This window comes from Gallus gallus, chromosome 4, assembly GCF_016699485.2.
Source record: "Gallus gallus isolate bGalGal1 chromosome 4, bGalGal1.mat.broiler.GRCg7b, whole genome shotgun sequence".
NCBI classification, from domain to species: Eukaryota; Metazoa; Chordata; class Aves; order Galliformes; family Phasianidae; genus Gallus; species Gallus gallus.
Genome location: NC_052535.1, coordinates 79,063,498 through 79,080,324, shown reverse-complemented (window position 1 = coordinate 79,080,324; position 16,827 = coordinate 79,063,498). Strand labels below are relative to the sequence as shown.

At 42.9% G+C, this 16,827-nt stretch overlaps 1 protein-coding gene across 16 annotated transcripts in view; it reads left to right on the top strand.

The window, feature by feature from the left end:
• Positions 1-16,827, top strand: part of PPP2R2C (protein phosphatase 2 regulatory subunit Bgamma) — a 175,922-nt gene that overhangs the window by 151,548 nt on the left and 7,547 nt on the right. For all 16 annotated transcript variants that reach the window (XM_420804.7, XM_046940679.1, XM_046940673.1 and 13 more), the window contains 2 exons: positions 7,172-7,341; positions 13,679-13,770. In XM_420804.7, the coding sequence (XP_420804.1) occupies positions 7,172-7,341; positions 13,679-13,770 (262 nt within the window). The remainder of the gene's footprint in view (positions 1-7,171; positions 7,342-13,678; positions 13,771-16,827) is intronic.

Sequence of the window (16,827 nt, the reverse complement as noted above, 5' to 3'; positions counted from 1 at the left end):
TTCAGATTGAAAGAGGATGAGCAAATACAGAATGACTGACTGCTGTGGTTTAAGCTGGCAGGTGGCTCTGCACCACATGGTTGCTTGCTAACTACCCCCTTCCCAGTGGGATGGGGGGAGAATCGAAAAAAAGAACCCACAAAGTGGAATGTGTGGGTTGAGATAAAACTGTTTACTAAGATAGAGAAAAGGGAAAGGATAATAATTATGGCATGTATATGCATGTCACAATCCTTCTCTTCATGTGTATATTCTTGTTATATATATGTTTTCAATATACGTATATTCTTGTTATATACATGTATATAACAATACACAAGGAATTGCTCACCTCCCTGGCAGATGCCCAGCCAGCCCCCAGAGCAGTGGAAGAGGACGAGCTGAATTCCCACCCCGTTCAAAACTCCTCCTGCACTGGTGTCATATGGTATGGAATATCTCTTTGGCCAGTTTAAGTCAGCTGTCCTTATTCCATTCCCTCCCAGCATCTTCGGCCCATTGCTGCACATGGCCTCGGCTCTGTACAACATTGCTTAGCAGCAACTATAAACACTGGTGTGTTATCAACATTGTAGTTCTCCTAGAACCACAACTTAGCATCATACCAAACACCCTGAAGAGAACAATTTAATCCCAGCTGAACCTAAGGCACCCACCTGTAATAATATCAGATGTCTAGTACTTATGATTGGCTATTTATATGTCATGTCTTACCTGATAAATGTATTGTAGCCTGCATGTGAAGTTGGACTAAACAGTTCCCACACCTGCACATCTGTATTAATCCTTGTGGAACAGAAAGACAGGATTTTCATGCTAGCAATATACCCTGATCTTGAGAGACGATTTCTGCAGGAGGTGGATATACAACTGGGTTGTCTTAACAGCAGACAATATGACATTCAGAGGTAGTGAAAGATAAAGTGAATAATAATGGTAAATCAAACTATCATCATAAGCAGTGAAACTAAAAAGGCATGAAGATATCATGAATTTCAAAGGGAGCATTGCAGCTGATTTTGGTTTGCTCATAATGAACTCAGGAACATTTTAGTATGAAATCCTAAAGTGGATTTAAAACTGAATATTAATGACTATCTGTGGGTAAACCAGAGATTTAAACCAGATCTTGGCAGCTCTGAAGCATAACAGAAAATGTAAGAATGGAGCAAATATATAATCTTTATCCTTTGCAGTTTACTGTTGAAAACTTGAGGTTCAGAGACGCTAGCAAGAATGAATTTACGAGCATTTCATGGAGCTCAAATGGATTTTTTATTCCTTGAACTTGTGCATTTATTTTTGAGCCTCGTATAATTTTTTACCATTCCCAATATTTGTCAGTGAAATCTTCTGTAACTTAATGAGGCATAGTGTGGAGAACTGTCTGCTCCCACCTGTTCTGTACTTACCCTTTCCTAGTTCCCCTTGGTGACCCCTGCTTGTTGATTGGAACAGACATGTACAAGGGTACCTGTCGTTCCCTATCCATCCATCCTGTGCCACTCAAAATTACAGACCTCTCAGAGCAGTCTAGACTGAGGATTCCCATTCTATTTAGCTGTTCTCTGCTCATTTGATGCTTTGGTGATTGCTGTTGCCTCTTTTTGTGTCTTTGGTCCTTTCCCAGTTTAGAGATAAGGCCAGAACTGAGTGTAACTCAAGATGTGAGCATATTGAATCTAAATGGCACACATGCATTAAAAAAAAAATAAAAAATAATAAAAAAAATCCTGATGGTCTCATGTTTTCTGTGGTGGAAAACAGTTTAAAAAAAGTGTTCATATTTTTATGTAACTTTGACATTTAGCTCAGATTTTGGGCAAATCACAGCTTTCCTGGGAATCTGTGCTAATTTACCATCTAAATTTATTAGTGTGCGTCAGTCATAAGTGACATTTTCAGCTTAGAATCATATTTTATGAGAAAGTTTTCATTAGTATAACCACGTAGTCCAGAAAAGAAAAGAATGTTTGAGGTTCTTGTTTATCAACTGTCAAGGAGCATCTTTGCTCTTGTCCCTTTGGTAAGCTGCCATGGCCACGCTGTTCAGAAGGGCGATTCCTTCATCTCCATTACCATTTTCTGCACATTTCTCTCAGGTGTTGCAGCCATTTCCATTTGGGATCTGACCGAAAGAGAGACTTAATTTAGATGAGAAATTGTTCGGCCTGGGACCGCATCTGTTTTCTGTGCTGGTGTAACTTGAAGCCCACTGAGAGAATACCTGACCCACCACCAGTACATGTGTATCCGGTTGAAAAACACCTATTGTGTGTGTTTGTGTGTAACCTGGGGGTTATCTGCAAGAAGTCCTTAATTCAGCCTAGCTGCAGTCTGTGTTCATGGCAGGACAAAGCAAATGATTCCCTGTATTGTTCCAGCATCTTTTGTGGCTCTGGTCTCTGCAGTCCCCTCCCTCCTCATCAGTTGCCCTGCCTTTTTTTCTGGGGTTCCCCAAACTGTCTTCACCAGTTTGTAGCTGTGGCCCTTGAGCAGGAGCTGGAGAATGGGGGAATGTTGTACATCTGTTAGCTGTCTTTGGAGGGAGGCAGGGAGCTGGGAGCTCATGGTACAGGATTTCCAGGTACTTCAGCCTAAGTAATGGCACTCAAAGGATTTGGCATCGACTGTACGTGTGAAAATGTAGACACTGTTATCATTTCGATATCTATGGCATGTTTTTTTGTTTTTGTTTTTGTTTTTTGAACAGGAGGAGCAGTGAGGAGTCAGTGGTCCAGTTTCACTTTTTCCTCCATTTTTTCTGTACAAATAGATGTTCTCAGGGCAGAATACAGACTATTAACAGTATTCTCTAGGAAGAAGCTTTGGAAAGTTTTTGCCTTTTAATAGAGAAGCTTCAGGAGAACCTCTGTTCTATGATACAGAATCATTTTGTAAGGCTGGTTATAATTTTATCCTGTTAAATTTCTTACCAACTCTGTGAAGCTGCTAAGGCATCATCTTTAGGTGTTTTTGTTTTCTTTTCAGCTAATCATGTGTTCTGAAATACACACAGACGTGATTCATCTTTGGTTTTCTTTTTAAATCTGTTTGGCTTTGTAATAGCAAAAAGCTGTATTTGTCTACAGTTCTGCTTTTGGCTGGTAGTAACAAACATCTTCAAGGTTCCTGTTTTCATGCCTCAAGAAGTACACAGTTATTATCAGAGCCTTCCCCTCACCAGCTCTCTTTCTCTATTTGTTTTGTTTACTGACACTTCACAATAAACCCTTGCAGTTATGAAGTGCTCAGGCCATGATAACAACATTTTGCCAAAGCTTATACTCTACATTTCTCCACTTCAAAAGCAATGAAAGGTTTGTTTAACTGAATATACTTGGCTTTTCTTTTATCCCATCAACCCCTATACATTTATAAATTCCTGGAGAAAATAAAAAGTAGCTCCAGATAAACTTTCATTATATTAAGTAGATAGCTTTTCTAACCCCTTGCTCCATATTACCTCAGAACTGTTATTGCCTTCCCTTTAAACAGATCTTTTCTTCTTTGTGCTTTGAAAGACATTATTCTCTTTTGAATTTGGGAACCACCTCTCTTGCAGCAGTGTTGTGAGGAGCTTGTGTTTCTGTTTCATCTGGGTAGTAGTGAAGGCAAGAGGAACAGGAATGTGGGAGGAGCTCTGAAAATGCTGAGGCGTTAGCCAAGGTCCTTTAATGTATTCCTTATGGTGATTTGGGGAGGAATACAGGATTGTGTGTGCTTTTTTGGACTGTGATGCTGCACCTACCACATAAGCCACCTTTAGTATTATTGTTTTTTAAAGTTCACATATGTTGCAGTCACACGGTGGAAGGGCAATACGGGAGTATAACAGCAGAAGGACTAGCACAGATAGGATGGTATTGCAAAGGAAAAGTAAAGGTGCTCACCCATTTCTGAAGATTCAGGCCCACAGGAAAGACCCCCCCCAAAGAAGGGATCTCCAACCACTTCTCAGTGGCAGTCAGCCCTTAAATGATGTCTAAGAGAGGTGCAGCCAGGCTCCACCCCTTCTGGTCACACAGCTGAATTGCCTTTACCTGTGCTCTCCAGGCTGAGCGGGTCCTTTCCCCAGGCACTCAATCAGTGGTTCAGGCCATGACTCAACAGTTCCTGTACAACATATGCCAGAATTTAGACCCTGTGGTGATAAAAGCTCAGACCTGCAAACAAAACAGTAACTTTGGAAATGGGACCAACAAAAGAAAGAGAAAAGTATTTTCTGAGGACACGAGATCTTTTATTTTCTGAAGCTGAAGTTATATTTTGTCTATTGGTAGGGTTTCATAGCTGGTTGACTCCTAAAACATCACTTAGTTACAGTCTACTTGCTGTTCTTCAGTGGTGTGTGCAGTGGTGCTGTGTGATTGGTCACTTTCCTGTGATAAAACTGTAGATATCTGCATATATTTCTGCACAGCAAGTGCACGCTGTGGCAGTGCCTTTCTCAGCCAGTGATAGTCTACATTAGGTCCTAGAAGCCCAAGGCACAGTAAGAATCATTATTTTTTAAATGAGATGAGAGGTTTTCAGAAGATGGCAGTTCCTTTTGAGACAGAACATATTTTTATGCCTCGGGCTTTCTTCAGGATTCAGGAAAACGTTGCTCTGGCAAGTATTCCTCTCCCAGCCCATTCTTCTGCCCAAAGTGTGGAATTACTTCTGTGCAAAGCTAACCTGGTTTTCAACTTGGGAGCAGGAGGCCTGGCAGAAAGGGACTACACATTGCAGGAATGGTGTCTGCCCTAGAAATTAATCAAGAAATCAATTGAGGAGTGTAGCAGACGTTGCAGTCAAATCTCAGTGAAGTTCAGATTCCAAATTCTAGTCCAACAAGATCTGTATTGCTTGCCTGAACTAACATACCTGGTACATGGCCTTCACTGCTGTTCTGTCTCCAATTGCTTAGCTTTATTAGCCATTCTGAACTGACAGTGTGCCTTTTTGCAGTGTGCTTGTTCCCCTACATTGATGCTAACCCACAAACAGCTGAGCTGTAAGTGCTCTATCTCACCTTCATTTCCCGAGGCCGCTCAATGCCCTACTCTGGTTGTTAGGCGTACTGTAGTTGCTGCACTTCCTCTGTAACACTGAGAGTTACTCCTGATTTCCTTTAACAATTCTCCTGGTTTAGTTATGCTGACTATAGGAGATATCTGCAAAGAAATTCTGCTCGTGGAATTGCTGCCTTTCTGCAGTGATATTGGGCTTTCATGCCTGCAGTAGTTTGTGCAGCTTAATTAATCTAAGTCGTTCTAATACTTACTGTGGTGAGGCTAGAAAAGCAATAAACAGTGCAGATAAGGGATGAAATGGCTTAATCTCATTAATTAACAAAACACAGAGCATCCAGGTACAAATATTACTTCTCTTCTAATCACTGGCAGTTGGATGAGACACACAGAACAGAGAAAAACAATCTAAGCTGTAAATGAAGGTGTAGTTCAGTTAGGTTTTCTTTTTCTTTTCTGGTTTTGATGGCAACTTCACATCATAATTAGGAGGATGAAATTCTTGCCAGCCAAGTACATAGTTTGGACAGATTAAAGGCAAGAGGTATGAGAAATGATAATTGCTTCGTGCTCGTCAGAATTCTATTGAAAATCTGACAGGATAATTACAAAATACCTACTTTGCAGAATGTCTAGGCAAATTTTTTAAGAGCTATTTAAAGTTGCTTTACAGTCTGTCTGAAAAGTTTTTCTCCCTCTTTTGAAGTAGTTCAGAGCTATTTAGAAGTGTTGTACATGTACAAATATAGTCCTTATTCCCATGTGCATGCCTGGCTGCATTCTGCTGCCCACCCCCAAAGAAAATTGCCCATCGTTTTTTTGCATTACCCCCTCATCCCTCGCCCACATACTCACCCTTAGCTTTCTGCTGAACATTATTTCACCTGATGGAAAGTATAACAGGCTTTCAACTTTCAACAGGCTGAATCATAGCCATAGATAAATGAATTGAGAAAAAAAACATTCCAATGGACTACACAAAAAAGTCTGTCTTGACTGACAGCAAAAAGTTGTTCTACTTTCGGCACATCTCATCTTAGAGGGCATGGTGGTGCTGGGTCAACGGTTGGATTTGATGGTCTTGGAGATACTTTCCAACCTTAAGGATGCTGATTCAATGAAATGGCTTTTCTTCTCCTGCTTTTGAAACTTGGAAGTCAGGCTCACCAAACTGCCAAATCTAGACATAGGTGCCAGAACAATACTGATTCACAGTCCCGGGAGGTGTTAAACAAATGTTTAGATGCTGTACTGAAGGACATGGTTTAGTGGAAATAATGGTGATAGGTGAACGGTTGGACGGTTGGATGATCTTAGAGGTCTTTTCCAACCTTGGTAATTCTATGATTCTGTGATATTACTGATAACTGAACGTCTGAAATTCTGACTTCCTACTGAACTTCAACACATCGGGTCATTTGAATCACAGGGCTACAGAGTTCTGCAGAAAGGCCACAGAATGGCCTGGGGCTCCTGTAGGAGTTGAGTTATGCCTTAGCTCTCTTTAACCAGCTATAGGACCTGACACCAGCACCACCTGGTCTCCTCGGTTCTGGGCTCTGGCAGGGCTAGAGTTAGTGCAGGATTTTTGGGGAAGGATGAAGAGATCTTGGTTAGTATAATGGGCTTGTAACGAATGAGGTGAGGTCCACAAAAAACAGTTATTTCAATTACAGCAATTCAATGTGAATCATCAATATCATTATTGTAGACAGCCAGACAGGGATGCCAAGGCCCCTGTACACCTTCTGTGTGACAGGAACACCTGCACTTTGGTTATGTGTCAGAAAACAGGATGTGGGAACCCCAGGAAAGATGCCCATAGATGAACTGCCTTGATGTTCTGAGACTGTAGTCAACTACATGGTATATTTATGTAGTTTCCCAAAGAGATGCTTTTCGACCATAATGATAAGGTTAATTGCTGTAAATTTGAAGTTTACAGTTTGTATTTTTATGTGAAGGTAAGATAATCTTCATCTTCATATAATGATATAAGAGAAAGGATAAAGGTGTCAGGCATAGAATTATTTCTATTTTGTGTACATCTGTATATTGGATTACCTTGTTTCACAAGAAATACACAGTAGATTGTGTAACAGAGTGTTTCTTCTATAGAATTCTGATCTCTCCCTTGCTTCTTTTTCTTTAAACAGTTTATGAAGAACCAGAAGACCCCAGTAACAGATCATTTTTTTCAGAAATTATCTCTTCAGTGTCAGATGTCAAATTCAGTCACAGCGGTAGATACATGCTAACAAGAGATTACCTCACTGTCAAGGTTTGGGATCTGAACATGGAAACAAAGCCTGTAGAAACGTACCAGGTAGGTATCTCCTACTGACCTCCTTCTCGTTGAAACACAACAATAGAAAAACATCTCTCTACTAAAAAACTGAAGGTTTTCTTAAGCTTTTTCTGCTTGGCCTGAGGAGCTGCAAGTTAAGAGTTGTTAATCAGTGTGATTAAAGTCCTGATGGTGGAATCCTTGCAGTTGCAAAAGGACAATTTCAGCAGTAGTAAAGAAAGATGTGCAACTCCTAGGGAATCAGGGTAACAGTGTGGAATGGGCTCTTGAAAGAAACAATGCTTCCAACAAGGGAAATCATCTCTTCACTTTGGCATCCATTTTCAGTTGATGTATTCTACTATTAACATTTGAAAGAAAGTGAGGAAAGGATGTTGTGAATTGATTAACGTGCTGCTCCCTCTGGGACTGCTGAGAGTTTACACCTTTATCATTTCAGAACTTTTTTTTCAAACCTTCACTGTGCATTTCTCTCTTGTGCCTAGTTCTAAAAGAGATCGTTGTTAAATCCTATCATTACCACTGACACAGCACTTTGTGAATGCCAGACAGGCACATCTGGTTGCCTGAATTCGTTGTGATGTTATCCAGACAAAATGCCAGTGGCTGCAGCCAGCACTGTGTTTGTGCTCTGACATCTGCTCTAGTTGGCAGTGGAGGTCTGAGCTTACATTCTGTGACTGCCTTCAAAAGGGAAAATGTGCCTGGGACACAGAAAATGCTTGTAACAAATGTGCAGTGAGAAAAAGCTGCTAAGCTTCCTACAGAAGAGTACGAAAAGAAGGGAAAATGTCATTCATCTGGCTTATACGTAGAGATGGTCCTGCAGTACTGTGGAACTTCATGTCTAGTGGCAGGTGGGGCACAGCAGTTCACAGTAACTACTATTCAGATTATTTTTAAAATAATATATAAGGAGAATTTGGTGGTGGGTCTTGTCAAAGCAACCAACATTTGGCATTGGTAATACTGGAGGTGTTCAGTAGACAAAGTGAGCAGTGTTTTCCAGTGTACCCATTGCATTTCAATGGATACCCTGTGCTGTATCTCCCGTTAGCATTGGGAACTCTGAGTCTGTGTATCTTTAAAATGACAGAATTGGTCTTGCTCTGAAAATGGCAGTATTTGCAGTGCTAAATGTACTTGAAATGTTGATACGCTGCAAAAATCAAGTGGGGAGGGTAAGAGTGAGACAGTGTTTTATAGAACAGAATTGTATCTCAGATTTTAGGAACTTAGATAACATATTATTTTATATTTATGCTAATGGAGTAGGCAACCTTCTCCCCAGAGAGGAATAGCTGGTCAAGCCAACCTGTTCATCTTGCCTTTGACATCAGCTTTTATTTCCTCCTGTTGGTAGCTATGAAACAAGCTGGCCGCCTTTAAATCAGTCTGACACCCAACAGTGGGGCCAATTAAAAAGTTACATTTCTCCATGCTGAGATGTGAAAATTGATTATAATGTAAATTTTTCAGTACTGGTTATCGCAATCAGAACAAAGAACAACAAACACCTGAAAACAGAACTGTGTTCTGGCAGCTTTACTTTAATCCAGGGGTTGCCTTTAGTTTTGTAAAGAGTGAAGATTCCACAGCTCAGAGGCCTTAGGAAGCCCATAACGTAGGGCTGTGTAGGATTCACACAGTCCAGCCGCTCTCAGCAACCTCTGATCTTTTTTCAACTGCAGAGAAAGACCAAAAAAAAAGTAGTTCTTATTATAAAGTTGTTTCTTTCTTAGGGGAAACTCACTTAAATCTCATACAGAAATTTGTACATCTCTCAAGATTTCGTGGTGGATCACCTGAAGGCAACAAATAAACCTAATATTTTAGGTTATGTATCTACAGAATTCTGATAATGTGTATGCCATTTAAAGGCTGTCTTTGTAATTTCATCAACCTTTTGGTAGCCACTTAGATATCGTCTAACTGAAAGGCTCACAAAGCAGCAAGCCATGATAGGAGATTTCCCCACAAGACTGTAAGGAAGAGCAGAGTTTATTACTGAAATGCTTTATTATTGAGATAGAATTTTAGTGTCTCAAAAAAAACCAAATTCCTCCTACAAGTTCTTAACAGTGCTGTGGTCCAAAGACTGCTACTGCATCGAGCAGCTGTTGCAGAAACGCTTTATCTGCTGACAGTGATTCAAGCATGATTTTCTTCTGTTTATGCTTCATGTAGAAGAAAAAAAGTAGGCAGAGTGTGGTGCTCTGGACAGCACAGAGAGCAATACAATAGAGTTGCTGGTGCTTGAACATTGCAAGGCATCCCTGCCTGAAAGGACGCTCTGTTCTTTGTGCCCAGGTGAACGATTTCAGCAGAACCATACCAGCAGCTACCAGAGGTGAAGGTGTTTGGAGCTGATAATAGCTTGATCTGCTTTTGGCAGGGTTTATTGTATAGGGATTTGCACTAATGTGTCACTTAAGCACAGTTCCCGATTGTGAATAGCCAGTCCCAGTGAAATAGCTCCCCACGTAGTCATATTGCTGTGTAATTCTGTAACAGAAAATGACCTGATAATTCCATGAAGGTCTGACCTAAAACAGTGCAGTGAAGGAGGGGAGGCTGCCTGGGGTTAGTAATGAATTTGATTGGGGTTGGGATGTGGTAAGAACGATATGTACAGACGAAGCAAATCTGATTTTACCCCCAGTCTATTGTGGCAGATGAGCATAAAAGCAAGGTGAAAGTTAAGTGTTTTCTGGTAGATTTTCCTAGGCTCTGAGGGTCTGAATGTGGTCAAATGTGGTGACCAAAGGGCCAGTGGGAAGAGCAAGCTGCTGTCCCAGGCCAGTGGCAGTCAGCCAAGAAAAAGGGGATGAGACTTTGAGGAAATCAGCAAGACAACCGAGAGAGAATATGCAAAATGCTTCTTGGCAGAGCTGATGAAAGGCGCAGCTCTGAGCTGCAGGATCGGACACGCATTGCAAAGGGTGTGTGTGCATTACAGTGGTCATGACAGATGGCTGCTGGAAGTGGGAACCAGGGAGGCCTAGAAATGGCAGTCAGCAGGCAGATATGATCTGCTTTCTTTACCTGCCCTAACCTTTGTGTTTCTTCCATGTATTGGGAGCTCACAAACGTGATAATGGAAAGAACTCCAATTCTATAAATGATTGTGGTAGCACAAAAGGGCTCTAAGTAAAGAGAAAATGAAAGGATTTAATTGCAAGGGGTGCAATAAACGGCATCAGTTCTAAATATTGTGACCTATGAGGTGAATGCTCCTCAGGGCAGAGGAGAGTACTGAGTGTGTGCAGGAAGAACTGCAGTCAATATACCCTTATTCAGATGGCCATGAACAGAGCAGTCTGCACGGACACAGAAAACCAGTGCCCCTGTGCCAGAGCTCAGCAGTGCCCTTGGCTGTCGGGTTTTTGTGTCTCCCCAGAGGCCCTCCACACAGCTTTGTTTTATGGTTTCTGAAACATCTAGAAGAAAACACCAGGAATGAGAGCACATCCATAAATTCACCTAGGCAGGGATTCTCTAGCTCATTATTTCCATGCAAAAGGAAACCAATCATCCAGAAGGATAACGAATCAAATTCAGCAAAGGGCTGAAACAGTTTGCATGAGATCTGTCTCTATGATGATCTCTTCAAGAACGCCCTCCTGAAAGCACAAGAGGTCTCCATCCTTCTGAATAGGAAAATGGGCAGATGAGATAGGAAACTGGCATGACTTGGCAAGGAGCTGCTGGGGTGAAGAAAGGTGCATACAGGCTCTGGAAACAAGGGCATGTCACCTGGGAAGAGTACAGGGATGCTGTCCGGGCTTGCATACATAGGATCAGGAAAGCCAAGGCGCAGGTAGAACTGAACTTGGCGAGGGATGTGAAAAAACAATAAGAAGACATTCTACAGGTACATTGGCCAGAAGAGACAGGCCATAACGGATGTACCTTCTTTAGTAAATTTAAAAGGAGAACTGGCTTCAATGGATGAAGAGAAAGCTGAGGTACTGAATGAGTTCTTTGCCTCAGTCTTCACTGGTGTCCAGGATTCCAGTCTTTCTCACGTCCCTGAGCCCTGCACCCCCAAGCCTCCAGGTGGGGACCAGGGGGGTAAACCTACCCCCACTGTTAGGGCAGAGCAAGTCCAAGACCACCTCATGAGACTGGATGAGTACAAGTCTTTGGGGCCGGATGGTGTGCATCCCAGGGTTCTGAAGGAGCTGGCTGAGGTGGTTGCCGAGCCACTTTCCATCATATTTGAGAAGTCATGGCTGTCAGGCGAGGTCCCAGATGACTGGAGGAAGGGCGATGTCACTCCCATTTACAAGAAAGGGATCAAGGAGGACCCGAGGAACTACAGGCCGGTGAGTCTCACCTCTGTGCCTGGGAAGATCATGGAACAGATCCTCCTGGATGACATGCTCTATCACATGAGGAATGAGCGTGCGATCCGAGACAGCCAGCATGGCTTCACCAGGGGAAGGTCATGCTTAACCAATCTTGTGGCCTTCTATGATGGAGTGACGGTGTTGGTGGATGAGGGGAAGGCGACTGATGTCATTTACCTGGACTTGACCAAGGCCTTTGACATGGTCCCCCACCACATCCTTATCTCCAAATTGGAGGGATGTGGATTTGATGGGTGGACCACTCATTGGATGAGAAATTGGTTGAAAGGCCTCAGACAGAGGGTGGTGGTCAATGGTTCTACGTCCAGGTGGAGGCCAGTAATGAGCAGAGTCCCCCAGGGGTCTGTCTTGGGACTGGTGCTCTTTAACATCATTATCAATGACCTCAACGATGGAATCAAGTGCACCCTCAGCAAATTTGCTGACGACACCAAGCTGAGTGGTGCGGTTGACATGGAGGAAGGAAGGGATGCCATTCAGAGGGGCCTTGACAGACTTGAAAGGTGGGCCCAGGTGAACCTAATGAGGTTCAACACGGCAAAGTGCAGGGTTTTGCACTTGGGCCGGAGGAACCCCAGGCATCTATACAGACTGGAAGGAGCAGTCCTTGAGAGCAGCTCTGCAGAGAAGGACCTGGGGGTCCTGATGGATGACAAACTTAACATGAGCCAGCAGTGTGCTCTTGCAGCTCGGAAAGCAAATGGTATCCTGGGCTCCATCATGAGAGGGGTGGCCAGCAGGGACAGGGAGGTGATTGTCCCTCTCTACTCTGCTCTTGTGAGGCCCCATCTGGAATACTGTGTCCAGGTATGGAGCCCCCAGTACGAGAAAGACAGAGAGATGTTGGAGAGGGTCCAGAGAAGGGCCACAAAGATGATCAGGGGGCTGGAGCACCTCCTCTATGAGGACAGGCTGAGGGAGCTGGGCTTATTCAGCCTGGAGAAGACTGCGGGGTGACCTCATTGCAGCCTTTCAGTACCTGAAGGGAGCCTATAAACAGGAAGGGAGTCAACTCTTTGAAAGGGTAGATAACGGCAGGACAAGGGGGAACGGTTTTAAGTTGAAAGAGGGAAGATTTAGGTTGGATGTTAGGGGGAAGTTCTTTACCAGGAGAGTGGTGAGGTGCTGGAACGGGCTGCCCAGAGAGGTTGTAGATGCCCCGTCCCTGGAGGTGTTCAAGGCCAGGTTGAATGAGGCCCTGGGCAACCTGGTCTAGTAAATGGGGAGGTTGGTGGCCCTGCCCGGCGGGGGGTTGGAGATTCATGATCCTTGAGGTCCCTTCCAACCAAGGCCATTCTGTGACTGTGATATGAGAACTCTTAGTCAACCCAGAGGAGAAGTCTTCTCCTGGTTAATCCCACTTTTCAAGTATTTATGTGAGAATGTACAGTGTTGTTTTTAAGTCTCAGCCAAATAGTAAATGTCTTTGGGCTAAAATAGTGTTCTAATTTGCAGCCAATGGAACTGCAGCCTTGTGCTGTATTTTGCTTCTGAAATACCTTACCTAAATATATGTACTGCCACACACGACAGGTTCTTTTAATAGAGCCAGGTTCTTTCTGCCACAGGAAGTGATAATCCACTTATCCTGGAATATGACATATTTGTTACAATTTAAATTAGATTTCGTGCACATTAATTAGCACATCCAGGGCATCAGGTGGTGAAACATCTTTGGGAATTAGGCTGGCATTGAGAAAATCACCCAAGCAAGAAACAAGTGTGTTGCGGAGGGGTGGTTTGCAGCCTGCTGAGGGAGGTATGCTTCATGCCTTCCCGCAGCAATAATTCTGCAGCACCTGGTTAATTGGGTTGTGGGAAGGCATGGATAGCTTCTTTAAACACAATATCTTCTGCAGAGTTACCAATCGGCACGGCATAATTTGCAAATGACTGTAGGAGATAAAGCAGAGAGCGGGGGACTGGCTTTGGAGTTGGTTGTGCTGTTTCATGAATAACAGCTGTTGTTTTCTACAAAACAGGTTCACGATTACCTTAGGAGCAAGTTGTGTTCCCTCTATGAAAACGACTGCATCTTTGACAAGTTTGAATGTGCATGGAATGGATCAGACAGGTAATCTATCCTTATGTCCGTCGTTGTCTTGATTTAGCAAAAGAGGCACCCTCCATAAGGTGGACCACTCAGAAAGTAAGGTATTATGTATGGTTATTTTGCATATAAATTTCCATCTCTGCATGCTTGTGCTCAGGCTGATAAAAGGTGCGTGGTTATTGGTGTTGCTGTGTCTCCAGCATCCTTGGACTTGATGCATACATACATTTTTAATCTTGGCTCATGCCTTATGGGGAAAAAAAAAAACAACTTCAAATTCAGTCCATTTTTGCCAAAACTGTAGGTGGGCTGCAAGAATTGAAAAGACTACACGTGAAGCACACAACCTCACCAGTGTACTGAGAAAGCTTGTGTGATCCTGCATTTACAAAACCCAGTTCATGACCACAGCATCATGTTAAACCTTTTCACAAGACATTCTGGCACAAATGAGGAGAGACAGGGAGGGTGAAATTCGGCAATGCTCTACTGCTAGCAGGTGGTGGTGGTACTTTGGGCAGTGGGAATATTGCATTTTAAGAGCTGAGCAGCCTAAAGGACTGGGATGATAAAAATGAGTGAATCCAGGAGTATAATGTAAGGCGATGATTTTAGCTGAATGAAAGCACAAAACTCCATTTTACCAATTGGAAACAACTCACGGGGACATTCATACACCGTGGAAGGGATTAGCAGACTGCAGAATGCATGTGACAGAGAGGGAATGAGCCAGGTTTGCATGGCACACAGTGACTCCTTGGCTCAGCACAGCTGGGAGCCAAATGCAAGTGCTGCCAATCCGTTTGGCATGCTCAGAGAGCTTGGAACTGTGCCTTCAGCTCACTTAGCCTTGCCTTTTGTGAAAACAGCCCATCTCGTGTCACAGGGAGCAGGCCTGCCCACCTGGATTGGGCAAGGACAGTGAGACTGAGTGTAGAGCAGCTGGGAAAAAGACACATGTGGTCCTTGTGTGGGCTAGGCTGGGATATCCTGCAGAGAGAGGAGCAGTGCTGACATTATGCTGGGGTTTCATTCCATGACTTTTCTTGTCCCTCATCTGGAAGGCAGACGAGCTGTTCAGGCACATGGACAGCTACTCTGCAGAGAGGAGAGGGCGAGATTTTGTCTAGTAAAAGAGGAGCCAAGGTTATACTCTCTTCTACTAAATATATCATGGAGGCATGTATAGGGAAGAAGAGGATCTAGCTAAGTGCTAATGATAATGCATGCCTCAGTAATATTTGCTCACAAGGATTAACTCAGTGTTGAGTATACTCCATGATACAAACTGCAGGCCATTTAAAAAGATGTAGATGGACCACCCTGGGCAACATGCTTCCTAGATTATGAGTGCACCTTGGGAGCCAGCACTTGTTTTCAGTGTGGTCAGAAAGTGGGAACAACCCACAAAAATAGAGGGGAAGAGTCAGGTTTTGGAGCTTCTGTCTGACCTCCCAGCGTCATGCATGAGTGGATGGGTTGACTCCAGAGATTCTGAGTACTGCTCGGTCCTGCTTGGTAGTTTGGTTCTACTGGAAATACCAAAGTAAAAGCCTTTCAGTGGTGCTGATCGCTGCCTAAATCTGATACTGAAGAACCACACAGTCATTGAATAATAGAAATGTTAAGTTGGGACTTTTAAAGGTCATCTAGTCCAGCTGCCCTGCGATGAACAGAAACAAATCAAATAATTCACATATTCTGAAAACTGAACAGATATTCAGGCCATTTCAGGTCCTTTCAGACCATTTTGCCTATCCTCAGTGGGAGTTCGCAGTGTGTTGTGCAGGATGGGCAGCCGCATGGCCCAGAATCCTTCTCCCTTTGTCACATGAAGTGCTGCCATCCACACTGATGAAGCGAGACCACTATCTGAATGGCTGCCTGCTAATAACACAAGTTTTATTTAATAGTAGGATGTAAAATGAGTGTAATATTTTAGCTCCTACCTGACAGATCAGAAAGATCAGTGCAGTAAGTAATTATTAAGTGGGAGCCTTGCACTGTGAGGGCTTAATTTGTTGTACTGCCCAAACATCAGGGGGTTGTTAGCCTTGCACAATTACCAGATCTGTCACTAAGCACAATATGCTGCTCTCAAGTGTAAGGAAGCATTCTGTAGAGTAGCTGGCAGTGTTTGACAAAAGATAAGGGTCCGCTCTAGTTCGGTTGTTTCTTTTTAAGAGTCAAATATACCAGTGCTGATGTTCATCTTTTGAGGTGACGAAATTCATGTTCAATCTTCTGAGCTTCTTGCTTCTGTGCACAACATTTTATCATTTTGCTACACACAACAAGATTATTTTGGCTTTGGTGGATCATAATTTACATTATATTTGGGTACCAGCAGCTATTAGAGAACAGTTCATTTGGATAGTTAAGTCACTTACTTTGATCCTTTTGGTGTGTGTTTTTCAACAAAACCCTTCTGCTAAATGTAAGCAATGCTTACTAACAGTGGTATTCCTAAGAGATGCTGTAATATAATGTTTATGGTATTAATTCATATTCATAGCAGTAATAATTGCAGTTCTAAACATGTTACTTCTATCCTTTGCAGAGTTTACAATGACAAGTTAAAGTGAAAAGGTTGTTCATTTAAAAATGAAAGCATGCTTGTTACTTGGGATAAAATAGTTTTTATTAATTTTGTCATTATTAAGGAGTTAGCACAGGCAATGATAGAACCTGATGGTGAGGCTGCTTACAAAAAAAAAATCAATGTTCTCGAGCTCTGATTAGAACGTGATTGATGCTCAGTTTCTCCAATGAACAGGAACTAATCTGATCAGACAGAGCCTATCTCATTTGCTGAAGGGCACATTAATCAGCAGGCACTTGGGCAGAAGCCGTGGTCAGGGAGAGAGTCAGGCAGAGGTCTTACAGTAATTCAGCCAGATGAGCACATATTATCTGTGGTTGAGAATATTACACTAAAATCATGCCATCTTTATTGTATATACATCAGTACGTGACTCTGGAGAGTATGTGAGCTCTGCTTTGTATGCCACTTACATTCGATTCTTCCATTCAACTCCAAAGGCAAGGCTTTCAGTAATGACCCCCAGGACCCTGTTT